Below are 27,313 nucleotides of genomic sequence, written 5' to 3'. Positions count from 1 at the left end.
TGCATACAGGTTGTAAAGGTATGGACATAGGACACATCCCTGGCGTACGCCCTTCCCAATTTTGAACCATGCAGTGTTTCCTTGCTCTGTTCTGATGACTGCTTCTTGGTCCAAGTATAGGTTTCGCATTAGCGTGATCAAGTGTTCTGGGCTTCCCATTCTTCTCAGAGTCAGCCACAGTTTGTTATGGTCCACACAGTCAAATGCCTTTGCATAATCAATGAAACAGAGATATACATTCCTCTGGTATTCCCTCTTTCAGCTAAGATCCATCTAACATCAGCTACAATATCTCTAGTACCACGACCCCTTCTAAAGCCAGCCTGGACTTCTGGCAGTTCTCTGCTGATGTGCTGTTCCAGTCGTTTTTGGATGATCAATCTTGTATGTGAAATCAATGATATTCTTTTGGGTCACGCTTCTTTGAAATGGGAACAAATATAACTTTTAAAAATGCAGCTTTTTAAAAATTAGCTCCTAAAAAAAAAATTAACTCCTTTCACTTGGGGTTTACAGCTTTTCAACAATGCAGACTCACAGAGGTCTTTGGAGTTGGCCTCTCCTCACCCCCCTTATTTACTTTCTCCCCTCCTTCCCCCCTTTTCAGTGTCTTTCAATGCAATGTGCTAACTATTAGTATTTATTGAGCTATTTTAGAATCATCTTTCTTTCAGATGCAACATGGCACAGAAGTAAAAGATAACACCTTTTGTGGGAGTATTTGTACTCTCATTATGTGAATATAGAAATGTGCAGATACCACATTTATTTGGGGGAAGCTCTGATGGCCTAGTAGTAAGGAGTTGCACTGCCAACTCAAAGGCACGCAGTTCAGGTTCGAATCCTCCCTGCTCTATGGGAGAAAGATGGGCAGTCTGAATACAGTCACTGAAAACCTGCTGGAGAGCTTGGTATGAATTGATTCTGGCTCAATGGCCCGTAACTACAAAAATATCATTAAAGGAGGTATGGAAATGTTGGTATTTATTAAAAATGGAAGATGCATTTTAAAGGTTCAGAAACACCAAGCCAGAATAAATAATGCTATTTTGGGGTCTTATGGAGGGTGAGGGCAGGAGAGAGAGTAGGTGCAAACAAGTCAAACACACTGCCCTTAAATTGACTCCAATCCGTAGAGATCTTCCAGTCACAATACATAGACTAACAGAAGAACTGCTTTGAGCAAGCAGCTGCGGGATTTGATTAACAGTTTGATCAGATGTCCTCTGCTCCTTTGAGGGCAGTGTTTTTCCTCCTTGCCCTCATTGTGTGCACAGCATGAGCTGAAGGTGACCTCTGATCCCAGCCAGGGCTCCACTACCAGTGCAGGCTTCAGAGACTGAACTCCCCCTCAGATCTGCCTTCACAGTGACAGGACTGGAAGCCGAAGCTTCCTGGGTCCCCCATAGGAAAGGAGCCATGTTCCCCTGATACAGCTTTTTAATGTGTATCAGTTCCTTTTCAAGGAGTACTTTGTAAGAAAGTCTAGCCTGGTAGCTAAGTCTTTGGCATCTGTTACATTTAGGTTTTACTTTGTCTAGGATAGTAACCAAACCCAATGCCAGTCAAGTGGATACTGCCTCACAGGGACCCTCAATCACGTTTCAGAGGCTGTAAATCTTTAAGGGAGGAGGACTGGCCACCTCTGTCCCAGACAACAGAGGTATTCAAGTCACTGACCTTTTTGGACTGACAGTGGCTTTAAGAGTGGACTCAAGCCTAGATCAGGAGGGTCGCACAGGACAGGACAAGGTTCATATCTCTTGTTCTTAGGGTCACTGTGAGTCATAGTTGACTTGATGGCACTAACAAGAAGTTCAGTTTTAGAACTTGCACAACCGAACAGCTATGGACGGAACAGTCAAGAAATCAAGGGATGATTGCATTGGGAAGATCTGCTGTCATGGACCTCTTTGAAGTGCAACAGAGCAAAGATGGTATTTCAAAGATTATGTTGTCCCGACCCAAGTCATATTGTTTTTCAGTCACTTCATATACAGGTCAAAATTGGACAATGAATTAGAAGAAAAAGCAAAGAAGAATAGATGCCTTTGAATTGTAGTGCCAGAAGAGAATTTTGAATATACCACCAGCTGAATAAAGAGATCTCTGCTGGGAGAAGTGCAACCCGAGTGGCCCCTTGAAGCGAGAATGGTATGTGCTTTGGGCATGCTGTCAAGAGGAACCAGTCCTTGGAAGGTGGCATCATGCTTGAAAGAGTGGAGAGTCAAAGGAGAGGAAACCCCATGGTGAGGTGGATTGACACAGGGACATCAACAGTGGGCGTCAGCGCAGTGGAGATTGTGAAGTTGGCACAGAATTAAGCTGCATTTCTGCCTGTTTGCATGTGATCACCGTGAGTTGTGGCCCACCGGAGGGCACCTAACAGCAACAAGCTCTGATTTCAGTCTCCTCCTCACTTGCCTCCACTCTGTACTCGCTCCTTAAAAAGGGGGCTATAGACGACAATTCAGACTCAGGAAGGAGGTCCCATTGTGGGAGTTATTAAAGCGGGCCTTGTTCACAGTGTTTGGCCTATCAGCTCTGATTTCTGGGCACAGAAGAAGGATCTGAGGATTGTTTCTTGTGTCCTCCTCTCAAGAAGTGAATATAGATTGTGAATATATCCATATATATTCACAAGTGTAAATACAGATTCCTTGCTACAGTGAAGGATACTTAAGAAGTTTGGTTTCCGCAAACAGAGGACAAGGACAGTATGTCAGCTAGTTAAGCTGCCACCCCCACCTCCTATTACTGAGTGCATGGTTAAAAATAGCTGCTTGACTGTGGGACTGGCAACATGACATGATAACATGTATTTTATTTATGCTGTGGAAAAAACATAAGGATGAATGCAGAGTTTATTCACAGTTTGTAAAGCCTAGTGTTTCCAAAATTAGCATATGTAAGGTTAATTGAAAACCTACATGTCTTACTTTATTTAAACCAGAGTTCTGGTTTTGTCTTGAGAAGTCCCTCATCTAAGGAATGGGGTGTGTGTGTGTGTGTGTGTGTGTGTGTGTGTGTGTGTGTGTCCACTAAAGGCCAGCAGGTGGCAGTATTGGGCGGCAATAGTGTTCAGGGGGGGCCCCCACCCTCATTCCTGGCTGGCAGATTGGCTTGTACTGAGAACAAACTGGGATCAGCCCTGGATACTAAAACCGTGCAGAATCTTATTATTTGTGACTGACACTATTAGAAATGTGATCAGAACCATGTTCTAACCCAGCTAGGGGGAGCTGCCAGGTCCTATTGAAATTACCCAACGGTCGCTCTCTTCTGTCCTCTGATATTGCTTCCCGTTTGCAAGCTGAAATTGGTAGGAAACAAAGAATGAATCCTGGAGTTGCGTCATCTCTGGGACTTTCAAACGAAATTACCACCATCCAGGCAATATGTCTTTTGCCTTGCAATTCTTTGCTGCCAAATTAATCTCGTTCCATGCACATCACACACACACACCCCTCCTTTTCCTGCATCTTCTTGCCACGAAACGGAGCAAAATTAAAAATCCCAAGCCTTAAAATTTTGATGGGCTCTTTGATTCAGAGCTAAGATCAGCTCAAATGTAATCTTTAGCAGCCACGGCGCAGGATAAATTAGTCCTCCTGAGAAGAAAGTTGCCTTGGCGGGTTTCTGGTACCTTGTTCGCGCAGCTGAATCAATTATCTTGTTAATTGAACCTTATGAGTCATTTAAGTGATCCTATTAGTCCATACTTGATTTGTGCCTGCATTTCGCTGGCAAGTTATTAGGCTTATGTCTTGGGATTGATATTTATCAGCAACTCAAATAGGAACTATTCAAGACCAGCCTCTTAGAAGTGAGCTGTTTTTCTAAGATTTTACTAAATTTTGAAGCTATATCCAGACTTGAAACTTTTCTTTTCAGAGTAATAATTATACTCTTGTCTTTATCTTATTCTAGAACGTAAAAAAATAGGCTCAATGCAAAGGTGGGGGGTTTCAGTAAATAAAGAGGTAATTCACCAGTCAAAGACACCCAGATGGTCTTTTAATGTTCCTTTCATTGCTAAGATTTTGTGAAACATCTTTTAAAAAAGGAGTAGGTGGTATAGGAAAAATAAATGTGCTATTTTGACTTCTAGGGAGGGTAGGAGGGAAGTAATTATTTTTAGAATATGTTCCACTTGCATCCAGTTTTAGAAGAAATTGAAGAGTGTATTTTAATGTCAGCGAATCCTTTAGGAGATGAAGTCTATAAACGTGTATCTTTTGAGTTCTTGTCACTGTGGTCTTAGCAGACACATATGTAATTAAGGAGAGAGTGTGTCTGGGTGCCTCCGAGTACGTGCGTGTGTGTGCACACGCCTGTGTGCCTGTCTGTATCTTCCTACACAAATAGAGTTGGGGGTGTTGAGAGCAGGCACACATCAGCAAAGTTTCTTGCCTCAAAGTAATTTGATTTTAATTCAATTTTGCATATGAAGGGGCTGCCAAATTAAGCTTCCCTTATTCTGGGGGAACTACAGAGGCAGTGTAGTTGGAAAGTAAGAAAAGATTAAAGACACAATAGAAATCAATTAGGGAAAAATATTGAATTACACTCTTAATCTAATAGCAAGGCATTAATTGGCTAAGCTAACAGGCCCGTTTACCAAAAAATTAAGGGCAAATAGGAACTCTGCTGTAGCAAGAAGACTTGGTGTTCAGTGTTCTGCCCTGTTTTGTTAAGGATGAAATCTTTTTTTTAAAAAAAAATCCATTTCTGTAATGTAAACCATGAGGACTAAGACCACCTATGATGTAGAATAAATTTGTCTGCATCCCAAATGAATGCTTTAATGTGGAGGTTTTGTGCCATGCATATTTCCCCCATTTGCCAGTGATTTGAGTAAATCTGTCAACATCCTTCACATTCCAGTCCATATACAGGATATAAGTGGTTGGGTGTTCAAGGAATTCTTAATAAAAATTGCTTTTCACTCAGACCCAGGCATTTAAACAATGATTCTGGTTATGAAAGGGGAGTTGTCCTTATAGCCAGAGAAATTCCTTTAAATGAATTCAGAACAGCAGCATTAGGTATATAAATTTATGTATCCGTTTGGTAAAATACACAGCTACTATAATAGCAACATTAATGGTTTTAATGAAAGGGAAAAGGCGTATCACCTAGGAAGGGAATTCTTGGAGGGTTAAACAAACAAATTGACAGTATTTTCCTTCTTTTCTCTTTCACTTCCCTGAGTTAATCCTTCATACTTCTGACACCCATGTCCCACCTTCTTTTCAGTCTGTTGCCTCATGTAAGTGTGAGTTCATTCATTCTCATCTCTTCAGTGCACTCAACTTAAATGACTTCCTGCTTAAATCTTATCTCATTATAAAGCATTTGCATTGTTAGCTTTTCATTTGCACTTTGTGAAATATATTGTTCCTGTTAAGGCAGAGATAGGGTGGTAGGGATAGAATTTGAAAGCCTGGGAATTTTTAACATCTGTCTGTTCAGTTAACAGATATTTATTAAATGACCTCCGAGCAGGAAGCAGAGCTAGGTGTTACAGATCCAGCAGTGAGCAAAAGGGTTCTCTGCTCTGGCCTGGGACCAGATGGCGTCCTGAGTCTCATAGACATGACATCAAATTTAACCCTCATGACAATCCTCTAAGCAAGCTCATTTAAGCAGAATATAAACACATTGTTAGAACTCACTAGTCCTTTGAGGGAAGTCCTTGGCCTTTCTGCATCTTTGATGATGTTGTCCACGCCCTTCCTGAAGTGTTTCCCCATGTGGTTCTGTCCCACTGTGTCCTGACACATGTGCATACCTCCCCAGGCTCCAAGCAGAGCAGAGTGGGAGGTAGACTGAAGTTAGCACCAACTCAGAGGACTGGCTCCTGAGTGTTGAATAGGGCACAGTTATTAAAGTCTCCTCTCTTACTAGCTATAATACAAGCTATTTCTTGAAGATCCTGGAGCTTGAAACATGAAACAGGCCCAAGCTGTTGACTTTATCAGTCTCTCTATTGCATCTGATGTGTCAAATGCATTAATCACTGGTTACCCAATGCGGACAGAGAGTGGGGTGGAGCTCTCCGATTAAAACAAGCTTGGAAGGAGGAATGGCATCCACTTCCGTAATAGCTTGCCTCCAGAAACCCGGACTCTCAGGCCTTTCCTCCTGGTCTTTCTTAGCCTGGAAACTCCACTAAAACCTGTTCAATATCATTGCAGTACAAAAGCTTCCCCTAATAGATGGGACAGAGGCTGCATGTGAGGTATACTGTCCAATAATCAATCCTAGGCTGGCTTTCTCTATTTAAGATAAGTACTTGATATTTACTGTGTGGATTCTATCTCATCATAAAGAAGACAAAAATACCCACAACTGGACCAATAAGCAGCATGATGATAAACAGAGAAAAGAATGACATTGTCAAGGATTTCCTTCACGTAAACCTACACTCGGGGCCTCTGGAAACAGCAGTCAAGAAATCAGATGTCTGACTGCATTAGACAAATGTGCTGCAAAGGACTTCTTGAAGCCATCTCATGAACCAACTGATGGTATTTTCAGTTGCCTCTCAGGCATATGAAAGCTGGACAATTAATAAAGAATAAATGAATAAATAATGAAAAATAATTGATGCTTTTGAATTATGATATTGGCAAAGAATACGGAATATAGCATGGACTGCCAGAAATATAAATAAATCTGTCTTAGAAGACAGATAGTATAAAAGAGCCAAAATAATCCTTGGAAGCGAGGATGGTGGTATTTTCTCGCAGATACTTTGGACATATTATCAGGCAGGACCAGACCTGCAGAAGGACATCATGCTTGGTAAAGACTGAGGGCCAGGGGAAAAAATCCCCAAAAGCAATGAGGTGGATGGCCACAATGGATGCAGTAATGGCTGCGACGTAGCAACGACTGTGAGGACCAGACGGTGTTTTGTCCTGTTGTGCATAGGATTGCTGTGAGTCAGAAGTAATTCAACAGCGCCTAATGACAGTCATAATATTTGCTGGATGCAGTTACTTCTCAGTCTTCTCATCTTCATCTGATTGCATTTGCTTGCCATTCTTCATGTCCCTGTGTGGTCTACAGATAGGCCGGTGCCTGGCAGTCTATAGGCCAGCGACTTAGCCAGGGTAGAAAAGCAGGTACCAAAAGTCCTCCTGTTCCTTTTTTCTAAGTCACATTAAGACTCATAAGACACCTCCCAGGCACTAAAACTAAGGTAGCTTTTGACACCAGTGCATGGATCCTTCAGCACTGACTCTGTTTTCTTCTTCAGGATCTGCAGATAGAACAAGAAAGGAGCTCCTATAACATATCCGGTGGCTGTACTGCCCTCATTGTGATCTGTCTCTTGGGGAAGCTGTATGTGGCCAATGCTGGGGATAGCAGGTAAGCAAATGTGCATGCTTAATGGCTTCTGACGGTTACTCTAGAAAATAATATTTTATAATCTCTCAAAATAATTCTGCCTGGGATTAAGTTTAGGGAAAGACAAACCTGCATTTAAAAACATTAAAATGAGCAATCAGGTGGTTATTAAAGCCAATTCATATATTTATCTATTAATATGAGTTACCATACGTCAGAATCAAGTCTACTGAAACTAAGAACCAGTAATAGTTAAACTTTCTCATCCCCTAGCCTGTTTTTTCTATGAAAGCTTAGCAAAGAAAGGCATGATCTATGGGACGATGGGGATTGGGCGTAGAGAAAGGAGTTTGGACTCCAAACTGGGTGGGTGTTTTGGAGGGGTCCCATGGGGACACAACCAACAGGGCCTCTACAGCTGGTCCCAATTAAGTTCTGTGACTTTACACTGTCCCCTCCTGGGAGCCCAGGAATTTCTCCTTTCACACTCAAACTCTTAAAGACCACAATCTTCTCACTTCTGAGGATCAGCTGAAGGAATTTTGGCCAGCAGATTATGGTTAACCTTTACTATATCCAGGATTGTCGGAGAAGACGAGAAGACGGACATGTGTATTAACTTTTAAGTAGCAAGCTTCTTTGTACCAAGTGCAGCGAATTTAAATGATAGCCTTCATGAGCAAAGTCTTTCGTATGTGGCACACAGCTCCCTGCCTCTCTCACAGAATCTGCTGCCTATACAATGGGAGACTTTTCCTGCAGGCCAACCCTTTATTCTGAAAGTGATGTACTGGACTCCACACAGACGCCCTAGCAGGACTGTGTGATCTCTGACCGGAGTCTTGGCATGCTGTGATTCCACGTTCCCCTCCGGTTAGATCTCTCACCTCTTCTCAGAGCTGTGGCTTGCTCTAGCTTGCTCTAGAGTGTATTTCGTTCCCCTTCTCTTGTCTCCAGCTCTCATTGTTTCTGCTGCCTCTGCTGCCTGGAAGACTCATTCCCTGGAGGCAATCAAGGAAGTCACCTGATTTTGCTTCTTGTGAAGCGGGCTTGCACCTGGGGACGTTTCCCCCAGTCCTGCTTCCTTCCTCAGCTTTCCTCACTAATGACGGCAGAGAGTGAACTGCTGAGGCAGATACATTCTGGAGTTTGAAGAGTGGTGGATTTTTTTAAAAGGTCTATTTATTTTTAAAACTATATGTGCCTTTTTTCCATTCTACTCTATATAAATATCTCAAATTTCAATATAATATTTTGCCAAATAAGTTCAAGGGTGTGTCCGATGTTATGCTGATCTCTTGGCTCGGTGTAGAGTCATGGTCTTTGGAGGAGATTGGTTCCAGCTCAGATGGGTCGATCGAATGAGGGCAGAGAGGATGCTGCCAGGAGTGCTGAGGTAACCAGGAGCTGACCACTCCTGGCCTGCAGGACCAAGGGAGGAAATACTTTCAGCAAAGGAGGGGACAGGAGGCCACTATGAAAGAAATGTTGTTGTGTACCATGGAGTTGGAACCAACTCATAGCTGACCCTCTGGCAGGTTTTCAGAGGCAGTTAACCGCCCAGAAGGAGATTGCCCATCCTTCTCCCACAGAGCAGGCATTCAATAACAACAATGGTCTAGTGGATAAGGAGTTGTGCTGCCAACCCAAAGGCATGCAGTTCGAATCCACCAGCTGCTCAAAAGGAGAAAGTTGGGTCGTCTCCTCCTATGCAGTTGACAGCCTTTGAAAACCCTCTGGAGGGTCAGCTATGACTCAGTTCTCACTTAATGGCACATGAACAACAGGCAAGAGCCATAGGGAAGAATGGGAAGAGATGCTGGGATTTCTCTCATCTCGCCCTTTCCAGGCTCCCCTTTTGACGATCCCTGCTGGAAGCCAAGCTATAGGGCAGCACAAGCGATGCCATTCATAAAGATCAGCCTGTGGAGGCACCACACTGGACCCTGGCTGCGTCTCGAGAATGAGGCACATGAAAGATAACCAGTGCCGCGGCCACTGCTTTCCGCCCAGCCCTGGGCCTGCAGCAGCTTAGAAATTGGAGTCCTCAATCTTGCGGAGCTTTTAAAACACACAGGGAGAAAACCTCTGAACTGCTTGTCCTTTTCCACATCTTGAGTTTATTGGAAGATGGATGAGCTAGAAGGAAGCCATTCCTTTCTTTCTTTGTTGAGAAAGACTGAATAGTTGATTAAGCAGTCGTCCTGGTGTCTGCATTGTGACTCTGTGTCCTTTAAAGATGAGTTTGCTTTTTGAGTCCTTCTAGTAAGTGAGTAAGGGAGGCCTGGTGATAAAGCCGTAGGACGTTGCACTGCTCATTCAGGCCTGCCCCTCGCTGGCCAGATGAATCCACCAGCAGCTCCGAGAGAGACAGATGGACAGTCCCGTCCTGTGTGGTTTGCTATTGTGCACTGTAGTCAGAACCGACCCATGGCTGACCCTCCAGTGGGTTTTCAGAGGCAGTTCATTATACTAGAGGAGATTGCCCATCCTCCTTACACCTGCCGAGCCCGCTGGGAGGCAGCTCTGAGTCAGTTCCCACTTGATGGCTCTGAGTTTTGAGCTTGAGTACCTGAGTACCGTGCTCCTGCACTGCAGTAAACCCTTCCTTCCTCAGAAAAGCCTTTCTCATAACATGACCTCAGACTCAAAAGATAACTTGACTTCTGTGCCCTGATTATCTGGATGTTAGATTGTCGTTTTCATATATGCAACTTCTCTCCCAAAACACATCTTCCTTTTTCAGTGTAGTTACCTTTGAGATTCCAAACCATAGCAAATCCACCTGCCCACCCAGCCATTCAGATCCTGCATCCTAGAGGCTATGCTGGGCCCAAGCATTCATCTTGTAGGTGTGTACCTTTTCCCCTGTTTGATACCAATTTCCACACCAGACCTCAATTTTCTTAAGAGTAAAAATGAAATCTCATTGGATTGTTATTCTTAGGTGCTGTCAAGTCAAGTACGACTCATAGTGACTCTTTGAACAAAGATCTGAACTCTGTTCTATTCAGCGCCATCCTCACACTTCCTGACACACAAGAGCCCGTTGCAGCAGTTACTGTGTCAGTCCACTTGGTTGAGGGTCATTCTCTTCTTCACTAACCCTCCACCTTTCCCAATATCATGTCTTTCTTTGAGGAATAGCCCCTTCTACCAACATAACCAAAGTATGTAAGGTAAAGCCTCATCATTCTTGCTTCCAAAGAGCACTCTGGCTGCACCCTTTGTAAGACATATCTGTTCTCTGGCCATCGATGGGATGTTTAGTGCTCCTCTCCAACAACACAGCTCAAAGCCATCAATTCTTCTGTCATTTTTATTCATTGTCCAGCTCTCAGATGCATAGCAAGTGATCATGGCCTGAATCAGATGGTCCTTAGTCCTCAAACTGGCATCATTACTCCTCAATAATTTGGGGAGGTCCCTAACTACAGACTTTCCCAGTGCAGTGTGTCTCCTTAATCCCTGAATGCTGGTACCAAGGTTGTTAATTGTGGATCCAAGCAAGATGAAACTGTGACAGTTTTAATCTCCTCTCCATTCATCATGATATTTGCCTATCCATCCAGAAATAAGAGTCTTTGTTTTCTTGACATTGAGATGCAATCCATACCAAAGGCTACATTCCTTGATCTTCTGGAACAAGTGCTTCAATTCCTCCTCACTTTCAGCAAACAAGATTGTGTCATCTACATAACACAGGTTATTGATGAGTCTCCCTTCAGTCCTGATCCCACACTCCTTTTCATAGATTCTAGCTTCTCAGATAATTTGCTTAACATAAAGATTAAATGAGTATGGAAAGAGAATACAACCCTGACACACTAATAGAATTAGATAATGTAATTAGACTTGATAATTACTAACATTTCCATCATTTTAAAGATGATTCTATAGAGAAACTGTATCTCAAGACGTTTATAAAGTAAATTAGACCCATCGCACACTGACTCCAGATATTAATATGGGTTTTTTTTTAACTGACCATTTGATTTCTTGTTGTCAGTTTTTAGATCATGTCATAGTAGAAACCAAAGAGCAGTTTGTTGGTATGTGTATAGACTTTCCAAAGAGTGATCCTTAGAGGCAAGAAAGGAGAGAATTCATCTCACAATACTGTGAGCACATTGTCAGGAGGCGCCAAGCCTTGAAAAAGACGTTGGTAGAAGATCAGTGAAAAGGCAGAGCCTCGATGCCACATTGACGCAACAGTGGGCTCGAGCACGGCTAGGTCATGGAGATGGCCGAGGATAGGGCAAGGATTAGGTCGGTTGTTCATGTGGTCACCAGGCATCCTAGCTGACTAGATGCCACCTAACAACATCCAAAGGATAACTGATAGGACACTTACAATCAGAATGCTGCTCTCAGCTTTTGTATGAACAATAGATTGTCGGTATCATCTTATATGAGGTCTTTACATAGCTTACATATTAGTGATTTATTATGAATACATGAGTTTGCTAACATGGCCAGTTATTCCCAAGAAACACCATCTGGGAATATCCCTGAGGAAACCAAAGTCCATTCTCTCGCATATGAACAAGCAGTTATGAAGCTGAAGACTCAATTTAAACACATTATTAAAGTTGACAGAAGAGTCCAGCAACAGAGCCCTGATTAATTAAGGGCTAATTTTTCTTCTTTACTACCTATATTGGCTACTGAATGTTTACATTCATTCTTGACAGTTTTGAAAATTAAAGTAAATCTTCACTTGGGAAAATAGAAGCTTTGCACTGGCCTGGTTTGGAAGCAAATGGTAGTATCATAGAGCCACAACTGTCGGGTGTGCAAATAAAATCAATTAAAGTTTCCTCGGGGATAGTCCATAAAGTGTCCATTGTCACATTGCACTGCCAAAAAAAGGATACACAATGTCAGAAGGATGAACACTCTCCTCCTATGCGATTAATAGCCTCTGAAAACCCGCCAGTGTTAGCTATGGTTCAGTTCCGACTTCTGGACTCTACCTTACACAACATTCATTTAAAAGGAGGGAGGGGAAAGGATACACACATCATTAGAGTGGCAACTAAACGGTGTAACTACTGAAGGTCACAAAATTCATAATTGGTCAAAAAACCTTCAGAGGAGTTAAAGGTAGACCACCTAGAACGGTGCCAGTGGATAAGGAAAGGCACAGTGGTACCAGAGACAGGCAGTTCAAATCCACCAGCGCCTCCCTGAAAGGAAGATGGGCAATCTCCTCTAGTATGATTTTTAGCTTCTGAAAATCCATGATTATGGGTCAGTTGCAACTCAGTGGCACATAACACTGCCAACAGTTGGAAGGAAGAATCTGGCAGTGGTAGATCCTTAACACGTAAGTGGATCTTAGGTACACTTTATATACTACTCGACCACAGCTCCTTACAGCCCTAAGGGATCAGACTGTGCCTTTCCTATTATTATTGTCTGAAAGGGAAGACAGTTAAAAACTGTAGAAAGGTAGCAATCCTAGTAAAAAGGCAGTTGTTGCTGTGTGCATCAAAAAACCAACCCCAAGCTGACCCGCTAGCCAGTTTTCAGAGCCAGTATCTCAGGAGGAGATTGCCCATCCCTCTCCCACAGAGTAGCTGGTAGGTTCAAACCATGTGCCTTTGAGATTGCTGTGCAGCTTCTTAACCCCTTGTCCACCACAGCCCCTTGTAAAATGGTTACTGTTGATGCAGTTGAGTTGAGTACAACTCAGAGGGATCCTAGGAACAACAGATCTTAATCCTGTTCCATCCTCACAACCTCTGATACAATCAAGCCCATAGACACAGTCACTGTGTCCATCCACTTGGTTGAGGGTCTTCCTCTCTTTCGCCCTCCCTCCACCTTGCCAAGCATGATGTCCCTCCCCAAAGAATAGCCTTTCCTAGCAACATGTGGACTCTTGTGTATCAGGAAGCATAGGGGGCAGGATGGTGCAGTATAGAACAGTGTTCAAATCTTTTGTTCACAGGGTTGCTATGAGTTGTACTCAATGGCACCTAATGACAACAACAACAGAACCAACTCAGAGCTGACCCTGCAGTAGAGTTTTGGAGGCTATACATTTAATGGGAGAGATTGCCCATCCTTCTCCCATAGTGTTGCTGGTGGATTCCGGCTGCCAGAGAAGCTCCACCTTCAGTTTAACAGTGCAAATCGCTGAGGACTACAATCAGTCCACCCCAAACATAGCCCCTAGTAGAATCCCTGAAGTCTGTTCCTCCAAACAGCCTGACACCTCTTTTAAAGTGTACATTCAGAGGATGAGGAAATAATTGCCCTGGTCTCTGTTGTTTACTCTAGCTCCCAAGAAAGCCAGAGATCTTTGGAAAGTATACTGGGATTTAGTTCGGAAACATTAACAATATTAGATCAATTGGCTAGAACCAGCCCACAACCTCTAAGTCTTTGTATGGAGGTAACAAGTCCAAGCAGACAGCTGTTTCTAGATAAACTAAGTATTGCCTTCATGGGCCGTAGCAACAATCACTTTCTTAAAACCTTAGATTGCATACATAGCCAAATTCCTAAAGTTTTTACTTGAACTGCAAGTTTCTCTAGCTTTAGTCTCTGTAAGTTGGGTAAGTTTAGCAGCAAAAACTGCTAATTGGAAAGTTGCATCGTGTCAAGTTTTATTATCTATTTCAGTAATAGGGAGCTCTGGTGGCCTAGTATTAAGGAGTTGTGCTGGGAACCCAAAGGTACACAGTTCAAATGCTCCTGCTGCTGTGTGGGAGAAAGACAGGCAGTCTCCTCTTGTGCAGTTAACAGCCTCTGGAAACTCACTGGAGGGTCAGCTATGGGTTGATTCTGACTTGACAGTACACAAAAACGATGTTTCAGTCTCCTCATTCTTTCTAATGAATCCATTAATTTGATAGGAGAAAAGGATGAAAAACATAGGTTCCCAGAAAATAGAACATTGAAAGATGATGACATAAAACTCACAGTCAGCCATTCTTCCGTTTTCTCCGGCCTTTTACTCAACTGCTCTTTCTTGCTATTCTGGATCTGCCTGTCTGTGAGCCCTGCCTGGGAAAGTGCTAGAAGTCTTGATTCCAGCTGTCCTTCCTTTCTGTAAGTCCAGCATCACCCATCTTTTTGTTGGAATACTTTGGTTAAACTTTTCAGCCAAGTCAGCATGGCAAAAGCTCCGATTTTAGACTAGCTGCTCCGAGGGAGAAGGATGAGTAATCTCCTCCCATGCATGCAACTTGCATCCTCTGGAAACCTGCTGGAGTGTCACCTGTGAGTCATTTCAGCTTCGGTGGCACGTGACAACAGCTGTTTCCTAGGACTCGGTGCTCTGGTGCTGGAGGCTGTAGGGAATTACACTGGTCTGCCAAAGGCAGCCCCTCTCTGATGGCCCAAACCACCAGCTACTCCCAAGGAAGAAAGATAGGCAGTCACCTCTCAAGCCTCGGACACCCAGGGGAGAGTCCGCTTTGAGTCTCTTCCCACCACAGACCTCCTTGAGTTTGGTTTTTCCTTTTCTGTACTGAGCTGTGCAGTATCCCATTCACCAGGAAGCACATGTGCATCAGGGGTTGTGTTCCAAAGAAGAAGCCCCGGTGGTGCGATTGTTCAGCTAAACTCAGCTACTAACAGCAAAGTCAGTGCTTCGAACTCACCAGCAGCTCCAGGAGGGAGAGGAGAAGGCGTGGACCTGGCTGTCTACTCCCATAAAGATTATCATTTAGGAAACCGTATGGGACAGTGCGGCTGTATTCTTTAGGGTAAATTGATGGCAAACACAACAAGAGGAACAGTCACATTCTGAAAAGGCTGCCTGATTCAGCAGAAGCTGAGGTCCCCCCACCCTTTTCTTAGTTATTTGAGTGAAGGTTTACAGATCATGTTGATTTTTCAACTCAGTCATTCACAGATATTTTGTTTTCTATTATTAATTAATAGAATTCTATAATTAATGAATATCATTCATTACCATGTCTAATCTCTGAGGAGCTGTGGTGGCCTACTGGCAAGAAGCTGTGCTATAATCCCAAAAGCACACAGTTCGAACCCACCAGCAGCTCCATAGGAGGAGGATGGGCAGTGTCCTCCTGTGCAGTCTGCAGCCTCTGAAAACCCACTGGAGGGTCAGCTATGGGTCAGTGCCAACTTGACAACAAACAACAACAACCGCAATCTCTGGTGGCCTACTGGTAAGAAGCTGTGCTGCAATCCCAAAAGCCCATTCATTGTTTGAATCTCTTTGCAGGAGAAACATGGACAATCTCTTCCAATGCAGTTAACTGTCTCTGAAAACCTGCCAGAGGGTCAGCCATGAGCCAGTGTCAACCCAACAGTTCACAACAACCATCAACACTTTCTTGTATATTGCCTTTCCCTTCAGTCAGTTTATTGATTTTTTTTCATTATTTTTTACTTTCCTTTCCCTCCCTTCCTGTCCCCTGTAACCATCTTAAGGAAAGGTTTCTAGGCAGTGACCACCTAGGGCATGGAATGCTCCACAGTGATGTGGTGACCCCTTGGGGTCCTAGAGAGCAAACTCACCTTTCTCTAAGCAGTAGAGGTCACCTGCCACAAAGGCACAGGAATAGCTAACTGCTTGAAGCCAAAGCCAGCCATTTCTATTTTTTTTCCAGGCAAAGGCAGCCAACCCTACACCTAGGGGATCATAAGCAAGAAGCAGATGGTGGGTGGATTTTCACTTCGAGCAAAGTGAGCCTGGTAGCATTCAAATGCCATGCAAAGCAATATGCAAACTATCACCCATTGTGTTTGAGTCATCAGCTCCTGCGGTTCTGAGCAATTCTTTAGTTTAAGAAGGTGCTTTGACTCCCTTTTAGAAGATATTTTTGTTTTCCCCTAGAGCGTGGAGACACTTAGGAGGCAGCTATGTTGCCACTCATTTCAAACAATGTCTAAAGATTTGGCAACTGAGACTGCTGAGAACTCATTCAGATTAAAGAAAACCAATTACAACTAGTTAAATTCTTAATTCCACTCTTGCCAGTGCTACAGTTACATCAGTAATAAAGCAGCATTATATTAAGTGCTAGCTACCCTGTTAAATCCGAACGGATCCGGCACTGCGGCCTTGGGGACTGCCCAGTTTACCTGGAATGTAGGCAGATGATTTCAGGACCTTTGGTGCCCTTTTCTCTGCCTGCTGGGTTTCCTTGATTCTCCTCTATGGGACCTTAGAACAATCCAGTGCTGAGGCCTTTGGAAAGGGCGTATGCCAGGGATGTGTCCTGTCTCCATACCTTTTCAACCTGTATACAGAACAGATTATCCGGGAGTCTGGGCTCTATGAGGAGAAATGTGGGGTCAAGATTGGTGGAAGATCTATCAACAATCTGCGATATGCAGATAACACAACCCTGCTTGCTGAAACTGAGGAGGACCTGAAGCGCTTGCTGCAGAGGGTCAAGGACTGCAGCCTTCAATATGGATTGAGGCTTAATGTCAAGAAGACAAAGATTCTCACCACTGGGCAATTGGCAGCATCAGGATGGATGGTGAAGAGATTGAGATTGTTCACAGCTTCAGTTTGCTTGGCTCCACAGTCAACACTCTTGGCACCAGCAGCCAGGAAATTAGAAGATGTATTGCCATGGGAAAGTGTGCTGTTAGGGAACTCTCCAAAGTACTAAAGAGCAGTGGTGTCTCTTTGGAGACCAAGGTGTGTCTGTTACAGGCCATGGTCTTTGCTATCACTTGTTATACATCAGAGAGTTGGACAATGACTAAGGAGGACAGAAAGAAAATTGATGCTTTGAGCTTTGGTGCTGGAGAAGAGTATTGAGGGTACCATGGACTGTTAGGAAAACAAACAGATTCATCCTGGAAAGGGTCAAACCGGGCTGCTCCTTGGAGGCAAGGATTCTGAGGCTCCATCTAACATACTTTGGACATGTTGCAAGGAGAGACAGGTCCTTGGAGAGGGACATCATGCTTGGTAGGCTGGAGGGACAGAGCAGAAGGGGAAGGCCCCCTATGAGGTGGATTGATTCAGTGATAGGGGTAATCAGGATGGGTGCGTCAGAGACAGTGAGAATGGCACAGGACAGAGCAGAGTTTAGGGCTGTTGTACATAGGGTCGCTATGAGTTGCAAGTGACTCGACGGCACATAACAACAACAACAACCGTATTAAATATTGTCAAGTTGTGTGCCATTGAATCATATTGTAATGTTGTCATTTTGTGCTGTTGAGTCAAAACTGCTTGGTAGCTGACCTTTCAGCAGGTTTTCAGAGGTAGTAAATCACACAGGAGGAGATTGCTCAGCCTTCTCCTTGAAGCAGCTGGTGGATTAGGACCAGTGCCTTTGAGATTACTGTGCAGTCTCTGGCTACCAGGACAACAGAGCTCCTGTCAATATTGTAATGGAGAATCAAAGTTCATTCTCTCAATAATTCAGTGAAATGTGGGTATTGTTACTATCAGATAAATAAAGTTTACAATGAGAGAAACTGAGGCACAGTGAGGTGAACCAATTTGCCCAGACTCCTATAGCCAGCAGGGAGCAAGGTTTAGCCAGATCAAGCAGAGGACTTAGTCAAAGGATCATGTTCTCACTCACTGCACTCTACTCTGGGTTTTCGCATCCTGATTCACCATCCCTTCCCCCATATCTTAACATCTCCAAATCAAAGATGTTGTAAACATTTTTAACAATGTAACTGTTAGAGTAGGGAATGTTCCTCCATCTAACAGTATATTATTGGGCTATATCCCTTGCTCTAGTGTTAGAGGAATCCACACTGCATTCTTGATCTTCTGCAGCAGGCATTTCATATCCTCTTCACTTTCAGCAAGCAGAGTTGTGTCATCAGTATAATGCAGGCTGTTGATGAGTCCTCCTCCAATCCTGATGCACATTCTTCTTCACAGAGCCCAGCTTCATAAATTATTTCTCAACATTCAGATTGAATAGGTGTGGAGAAAGGCTCCAATCCTGATTCACACCCTTCCTTATCTTAAATCATGCAGTGTTCCCCTGCTCTGTTTGCACATCTTCTTGGTGTAGGTATAGATTCTGTATGAACACAATTAAATGTTCCAAAATTCCCATTCTTCTCAATGTGAGCCGTAATTTGTTACGGTCCACACAGTCAAATGTCTTTGCATAGTCAGTAAAACACAAAGGAGACATTTTATTAGTATTCTTTCTTTTCAGCCAGGATCCATATGACAATCAGCATCGATATCCCGAGTGCCACGACCTCTTCTAAAGCCAAGTTATACTTCTGGAAGTTCCCCGTTAATGAACTGTTCTGGCTACTTTTTAATGATCTTCAACAATATTTTGCTTGCATTAGGTATTAATGATATTGTCAATAGTTTCCACATTCTATTGGACCACCTTTCTCAGGAATCAGGACACATATGGACCTTTTCTAGTTAGTGAGTCACGTAGCTGTCATCCAGATTTCCTGGCATAAACTGGTGAGCTCATCCAGGGCTGCATCTAATTAATTCAGACATGTCAGTTGGTATTCCCTTGATTGCTGGGGCCTTCTTTTTTGCGAATGCCTTTAGTGCTGCTCAACCTTCATCTTTCAACACCATTGATCCTTTTTTTCTCTCCCCAGTGTAGCAAGTCATTTGATTTTTTTTTTTCACCATTGGTTCTTGTTCATGTTGTTGTTGTGTACCATCAAGTTGGAATCAACCCATACATAGCTTAGACTCCGGTGGGTTTTCAGAGGCATTTAATCACATAGGAGAAGATTGCTGATCTTCTCCCGTAGAGCAGCTGGTGGATTTGAACTGTGTGCCTTTGGGATTGCAGCATAGCTTCTATAGTACTTCCTGACATTTTTCTGTGTCATCCAGTTCTTTTCGGTACAGTGATTCTGGGTATTCCTTCCATCGTCTTCTGATGCTTCCTAGACCATTCAAGATTGTGCCCATAGCCTCTTTCACTATTGCAGCTCAAGGCTTGAATTTATTCTTCATTTCTCTCAGGTTGAGAAATGTTGAGTGCATTCTTCCCTTTTTACTTAGTGACTCCAGCTCTTTGCACATTTCGTTATAATATTTTGCTTTATCCTCTTGAGCTGCCCTTTGAAATCTTCTGCTCAGTTCTTTTATTTCGGTATCTCTTCCTTTTGTTTTGGCTTCTTGACACCCTAATGCAATTTTCATAGTCACTTCTGATATCCATTTTGGTTTTTCCTTCTTCTTTTGTTGTGATATTTTGCTCTCTTCATGGATGATATCCTCCCACCGTTCCTCTGGTCTTCGATCATTGATGTTCACTGCCTTGAACCTGTTCTTGGGATGATTCTGAAATTCAACTTGGAGAGACTCAAGATCATACTTTGGCTCCTGTGGAATAGTCTTAATGTTATTCAGCTTCATTTAAACTTGTACATGAGTAATTGATGGTCTCTTCCACTATCATTACCTGGTTTTCACTGCAGATACTGCACTTCTCCAGCAATTCTTTCTGCAAATACAGTCAGTCTGAGTCCTGTGCAGTTTGTCAGATGAGATCCATGTGTAAAGTTGCCATTTGTGTTTTTTTAAAAGGTATTTGCTAGGGGAGCTCTGGTGGCCTAGTGGTAAGGAGCTGCAACTACAATCACCGAGGCGCATGGTTTGAATCCACCAGATGCTCTGCCGGGGAAGGAGGGTCAATTTCCTCCTGATTTGATGGTACACTCACACAAAAATAATAAAAATTTTAAAAAGGTATTTGCTATGAATAAATCATTGAGCACACAAAAGTCAAATCACTCAATCTCCAGCATTCAGTATGGATTCCATCTTATCATCAAGAAGACAAAGATCCTCACCACAGACTTAACAATCATCATTATGATAAAAGGAGAAAAGATTGAAGCAGTCAATAATTTCATCTTCCTTGGATCAACAGTCAACATCCTTGGTATCAGCAGGCAGGAAATCAGGAGATGTATTGCATTGTGCAAGTCTGCTCTCAGGGGCCTCACCAAAATACTGGAGAACAATGATGTCACTTTGAAGACTAAGGTGCTTATGGCACAGGTTAGGGAAGGTTTCAGAATGGCTGTTGTTCATAAGGTTGCTGTGAGTCTTACTTGACTCGACAGCACTTAGCATCATCTTCTCAGTCATGTGCTGTGCTTCAGAGACCTGGACAATGAATAAGGATGACAGAAGAAGAATTAATGCCTTTGAGTTGTGGTGCTGGAGAAGAGCACTGAATAGCCCACGAACTGCCAAAAAGAATAAACAGATATGTCCTGGAAAGAGTGCAGCCAGACTGCTCCTTGGAAGCAAGGATGGCAAAGCTTCATCTTTCATCCTTTGGACATGTAGCTAGGTGAGACTATTCCTTGGAAAGGGACATCATGCTTGGAAAGGTAGAGGGTCAGCCAAGGAGAGGAAGACTCCCAATGAGATAGATTGACACTGTGACTTCATCAGTGAGCTCTGGTATCTCGGATGATGAGGATGGCACAGGATGGGGAAGGTTTCAGGATGCTCTTCATAGGGTCGCTGTGAATCTTACTTGACAGCACCTAACAACAACAATGTTAAAGCACTGGAGTTTCTCCTGGGCCTGGTGGTTCGCTGGGCACAGTCTTGATAGAGTGCATCCCAAAGATGGAAGGAGTACAGGCAAAGAAAGAGCATGCAACACAGACAGAAGACTAAAGACAGAGCAACCTTTATAAAAAAAGAAAGGAAAACCCTCCAGAAAGGAGGATGTGTGTGTCCTTGATAAAGAGACATGAAGACAAGAAACCCCTTCTCTTTTGGTGTTCTAGTTATATAGCCTTTATGTCTTGCAAGCACATTTGCAGAGATGGGTGTTTGGTAGGACCTCATTGTGCCTGCCAGATAGGTCCGTTGTTGGCATCTGCTGGTCTATCTGCTACTTGGGTTCCTGTTTCTCCCCAAGACCTTCATCACCATATTTTCTTCCTTTTCTAACATTATGCACATGAAAAATGATGGAATATGTGTTAAAATAATTTTTTTTCTGGAACATCAGGAAGACTATATTATAAATTATCACTATCAGCAATTCACACTCACATTTGTGTTGTGTTTACACAATTTTTTTTGGTGCCAAGTTTCTTTTTCAAAATGCAGCCCGCAGACCCCGGAAACAGAGTCCTCTTCACATGCTTGACGTCTCTGAGAAGGTTGAGAAGGTCAAGTTTGTCCATTGAGGAGCTCTGTGCATAGATGTGATGGAACTCTGGAGGTGTGTTGGGCTGCTAAATGAAAGGTTGGAAGTTTGAATCCCCAAGCCACTTTCCAGAAGAAAGATAGTCATTCTCCTCCTGTGAAGATATACAAGTTGAGAAATCTAATGGAAAGTTGCTACAAGTGAGACTTGATGGCAGTGGGGTTTGGGGAGTATGATTCTATTACTGACCTTTTTGAGCAACTACCTAACTGTTTTCCAAATCATCTGTACTATCCTGAATGATTAGAATGATGGTTCTAATTTCTCTCCATCTTCCTCACCAACAGTGAGTATTTTCAATTATTTTCTTTTTTTATAATAACAATACTTGTGATTGTAAAGCAGTGTCTCATTCTGGCTTTGATTTACATTTCCCTAATAACAAACACAATTGAGCATCTTTACATGTGCTTATTGGCCACTTGTCTATCTTCTTTGAAGAAATGTCTGTTTAAGTCCCTTTTTCTATTTTTTAATTCAGTTGTCTTTTTGTTGTTGAGTTGTTGTAGTCATTTATCAACTCTGGAATCAAGCCTTTATTCGATATCTTTCACTGGGGTTTTTGGGGGGGGTTTTTTGTGTGTTTTTTTTACTTTTTAGAAAGGCCTTATTGAGCTAATGCTTTATATTATATAGCGATAAATTCTTTTGGCAAGCCAAAATTTTCTTGAGGACAGGTGTGAGATTTCAAATGAGGCTTACATTTCTAAACTTCAAAACCCATTACACATCGGTGATGCTGTCTATCCCAGGCTGGACACTCACTCATAGTAAGATGAGAAGCATGTAACCAACTCTAACTGAAGGGAGTTTCTCTTTATGTTCATGGATTTCACCAAGGGCCATTACAGAACTTCCCAGTATTCCTTGTTGCTAATCATTGGTCCATCTATCCACAGTGAGCTGCTGCTTTGAGTTCAAAAACATATTTGATCTTCTCTCTTTGACTCGAGTAAATGCACCACATCTTTCACTCTCTTTTATGACATAAATCTGTAAAATAGCTTTAGAGAAAAGGCAAAATGAAACACTATTAGCCACTATAAAAGTTGAATTGTTATGTCTATGTTTTTCTGCATGCCTCTCTTTTTTAGTATGTCCATAACCTCTTAGCTATATTTAAAAAAAATAGAATTAAAAATTCACTGCCCTAGAGAAGTAATGGCTTTTGTTCATGCATGTCCTTAGAATCCCAGATTAAAGGAGGCACTGCTGTCATTAATGCTTGGCTTTCAAGGTGTCAAGAGATATTTCCAAAGGTGTCTCCATCGCAGTCAGCTGGACGTGGGCATAAGCATGAACTCAACAGTAGGTTTGTGGACCACACCTGGTAGAAGCAGATGTCTTTTCTACGTCCGTCCATTATTATGGAATTCAGTCACGTGGCCAGCCTGAAAAGCAAGAAAATCCGGGAAATAAAGTCTAAGTTATATGCTTAAGACCAAAGGAATTGATTTTGGTGACCATTTGGTGATTTCTGCCACAAATTGACATTGCAAAGGGAATTTGTGTTGGATTAAATTAGTAATGATGTCTTTATTTGGCTTTGATCAATTTCTTTTTCCTATTGTGCTGATGAGGCCACAACTTGGATGTCATTATCTTCTTAAAAGCACATACACCAATTACCTCTCCTGTTCTTTCCATTGCTGTCACTCTTAGTTTGGAAGAGATGCAGTGAGTTCAGCTGATATTGTCAAAGACAGTTAAGAAAGAACATTCTCACTTTCATCTTGGCTTTGAGCTTGTTAGAATAATGAAGATGCCTATAAGTCAACAGCAGACCTAATATTTGTCTTTCGAAAGCTCTTTTGATTGATGCTAAAGAACAAAGAGTCTGTAGCCAGGTGGAGTGTAATTGTTGATGTATTTAACAATGTCTGTTCTTTTGAGATTGTTCTTAAATTGTCATAGTTCTAGAGGATTTTTGTTTTGTTTTAATAACATACCAGTTCAGCTTAATTGTTAAACATCTAATCTGTTCTTAAAGTATGGCGCTTCTGTATGGCTTTACTTGAACACATAACTGCTATGGATGAATAATTTATATATGATTCCATCTTGAATGTGTTAGTGTTGAATTTATACAATTGATTGTGCTGATTGTTGTTTGTTTGTTTGTTTTCTTTGCTCAGCCAAAGGTCCAAAGAAGATATAAGCTGAGTAAAATGTCATGGTAGAGTAGGCTTCAAAACTATTTAGATGCCTGCCATGAGCTAGGCATTTGCTGGCATAATGTTAAGCAATGGCAAGTAGGCAGACAAAGCATCTGCCCTCAGTATACTCAGAGTCTGGTAGTGTGAGTAGACCAGCACTCACATATTTAATTACAATTCAGTATAAAGCCCAAATGTATGTGCTGAAGAAGACAGTAAAGTACTGGACTTACAAAGTGCAGCTGCCTTAGCGTAAAGGGGGAAATTCTCACACACACACACACACACACACACACACACACACACAATAATGTTCATTGGTTTTAGGAATAACAATGACCGTATACAGCATCAACACTGGAGGACATTATGCTGAGTGAAATATCCCAGACACAAAAGGACAAATACTGTAGTACCACTGTTGTAAAATGGGACTGACATTAGGGTTGGGTGAGATTGAGAAAGAGGGGATAAATAATGTATACTGCATTGAAACAGATGAGGGAGAGAACTGTTTAAAAAGGATCTGTGATTAGATATTATTGTCATGACAGGAGTCCAGAACGAAGGCTGCATAGTGGAGTGGACTTGGGGGGAGGGATTGTATAACAATGAAAGAGTTTTCCTTTTACTTTTCAAAGAGAAGAGCAAACTGGAGGGAGGGGTGGGCAGGGAGGAAAATGCAACAATGAATGAATGGAAATCCAAAGTCTCTGTAAACATTAATTAAAATTAATAATAAAAAAGGGATATATGATTGGGTATTATTGTCATCACAGGAGTCCAGAACAAAGGCTGCATAGTGGAGTGAACTTGGGGAAAGGGATTGTATGAGAATTAAAGATTTTTTTCTTTTACTTTTCAAAGAGAAGGGCTAACTGGGGCGAGGGGTGGGGTTAGGGAGAAAAGTGCAACAATGAATAAATGGAGATCCAAAGTCTCTAAATTTTCATTAAAATTAATAATTTTTAAAAATTTTTTTAAAAAGTCAAAATACATTGTGGTAGAGCTGTGGGGGGATCTCCTTGCTTTATCATTCTACAGAGTCATTGTTTTGGTTAAGAATACAACTTGAAAGTATTTGATGCTCGAGGTAGTTGTGTGATACAAGTATTTTTGGTGAGACAATAATTACTATGAAGTGTAAGCCTCATTGAACTATTATCAATAAGAAATGGTTCATGGGGGCTTTCTTGTTGCATAATTAAATCTTTCTTGTTGAGTTGGAACTGACTCATCATTGACCATTATGGAGCAAACTGAGTAAGTTTCTGAGACTGTAAATTATATAGGTTGGGAGAGTACCCATTTTTCCCCCATTGGTGCTGGGCATTCAAACTTCCAGAGACACACCAACTTTGGTTAGAAGTACAACTCCCTGTGGACTATGCCACTAATTTTTCAAAATAGTGTTAGAATTTACTGAATAGTCCTTCTTGTTGTTATGTGCTGTCAAGTCTCCTGCAACTCATAGTGATCCTATGTACACCAGCCCTACACCCTACTCTATTCTGTGCCAATCTCATTGTCTTGATTCATCTACTCCCATTACCCCAGTCACTGAGTAAACCCACCTCATAAAGGGTCTTCCTCTCCTGCACCGTCCCTCCAACATCCCAAGCATGACATCTCTCTCCGATGAGTGGTCACTCCTTGTTACATGTCCAAAGTATGCCAAATGAAACTTCAGAATCGTTGCCTCCATGGAGCAGACTGGCTTCACACTCTCCAGGTGAACCCATTTGTTCTCTTAGCAGTGCATGGTATATTCAATTCTGTCCTCCAAACAGCACAGCTCAAAGGTATCAACTCTCCTATCATCCCTAGTCATTGTCCAGCTCTCTGATGCATAGCAAGTGATTGCAAAGACCATGGCACATATTATATACACCTTAGTCTCCAGACTGACATCATTGCTCTCAGTCCTTTGGAAAAGTCTCTGACAGCAGACTTTTGTCTTTTATTTTCCTGGCTGCTGTTGTCAAGAGTTTTGATTGTGAAAGTCTATTAAAATACTGTATTTTACTAGTATATGTATATGTATATGTAGGGTAGCAAGAAGTTGCACTGCAATCCCAAAGGCTTGAGGTTCAAGGCTGCCAGCTGCTCCACAGGAAAATGATGGGCAGTGTCCTCCAGTGTGATTAACTGCCTTTGAAAACCCACTCGAGGCTCAGCAATGGGCCACTTCCGACTCTACTGTACACAGTAACAACAATGCATGTGTTGTATTAATATAACACATGAGCTGTGAGTTGGCTTAAATTTGAAGGCTCATAACAACAACATCATATAATACATACCCTCTGCATAACGTATAGTAGTAGTGTTATATCGTAGTTCTGGTGGCCTAGTGATAAGGAGCAGGGCTGGCAACCTGAAAGTACATTTCACATCCACCAGCTGCTCCATGGGAGAAAGATGGCCAGTCTCTTCCTGGACAATTAACTGCTTCAGAAAAACCCAGTGGAAGGTCAGCTATGACTTGGTTCTGGCATGAAAGTGCACAAAAGCAACATATACTGCATTAATTGTAGTAATAAATATTATTTCATTATATCAAGAAATGTTATCAATATTGACAAACATATAATATTATGTTAATAAATGTACTGATGTGATGGTGTTGATATTCACTGAGTAGTCTTTATTAGTATCCAACGTGGATGGTTGTCAGATGGTTGGCTTGTTCTAGACAAGATGAGTATTTCAACTGTGTTCTCACTTGTTTAGTAAATGAGCTAGCTATCCAAAACCTAATATGTTTTCACTGTTGATAGTTTGGAGGATGAATGGAGGTATGGGGCACGGGAGGTGAATGGTGCAGTACAGTATGGTGAAGTGGGATGAGGGTGGACTGCAGTCGGGCAAGTCTAGGTGGCATTTCACACTACCCCTTATCCACTGCACTGAGTTGAACAGTTTCTCACTAATCTATACTCGTTAGGAACCTCAAAATGTACACCTATGTCAGAAATAGGGTCAGCTCTCTTGGCCATTACTTGCTGTATATCAGAGAGGTGAATAATGACTCAGGATGACAGAACAATTGATGTTTGAGTTGTGGTGCTGGAGAAGAGTCTTAACATACTATGGACAGCCAAGAAAACAAATAGGTTTGTCTTGGAGAGGGTGAAACCAAGTTTCTACTTGGAGGCTAGTATGTTTGAAGCTCTATCTCACATACTTTGGTCACCCGGCCAGAAGGGACCAGTCCTTGGAGAAGGACATCATGATTGCAAGGGTGGAGAGACTGCACAGAAGAGGAAGACCCCAGATGGGATAGACTGACAAAGTAACTAGGGTCATGGGAGTAGGTGTATTGTAGTAATTGAGACTGACTCAGGACAGGGCAGGCTTCAGAGCTATTGTAAATAGGGTTGCTATGAGTCTAAGGCAACCCGTTGGCACATAACACTAACAACAACAGTCCTTAGTTTCAGTGATGTAATACTGCACCAGGGAGGGCACTACGTGGAATGACTGTAAAGACAAACAGTCACACAGATAGCCATGGAAGACTGAAGCAGGAATTGAATTGATGCAGCTACCCACCAAGGTCCAACTCTCTGATGCATAACAGGTGATTGCGAAGACCATGGCCTGTATCAAATGCACCTTAGTCTCCAGAGAGACACCACTGCTCTTCAGCAC

At 42.4% G+C, this 27,313-nt stretch overlaps 1 protein-coding gene across 1 annotated transcript in view; it reads left to right on the top strand.

Moving 5' to 3' along the window:
• PPM1H (protein phosphatase, Mg2+/Mn2+ dependent, 1H) overlaps window positions 1–27,313 on the top strand; it is a 440,657-nt gene that overhangs the window by 223,739 nt on the left and 189,605 nt on the right. Inside the window, exon 4 of the mRNA XM_006886046.1 lies at window positions 7,268–7,380. Within this exon, the coding sequence (XP_006886108.1) occupies window positions 7,268–7,380 (113 nt within the window). The remainder of the gene's footprint in view (window positions 1–7,267; window positions 7,381–27,313) is intronic.

The sequence above is a fragment of the Elephantulus edwardii genome, unplaced genomic scaffold (genome assembly GCF_000299155.1).
Source record: "Elephantulus edwardii isolate Elephantulus edwardi_28Jun2011 unplaced genomic scaffold, EleEdw1.0 scaffold00047, whole genome shotgun sequence".
In the NCBI taxonomy this organism is placed as follows: domain Eukaryota; kingdom Metazoa; phylum Chordata; class Mammalia; order Macroscelidea; family Macroscelididae; genus Elephantulus; species Elephantulus edwardii.
The sequence above is the reverse complement of the archived record's forward strand: the minus strand, read 5'-3'. Positions and strand labels throughout refer to the sequence as shown.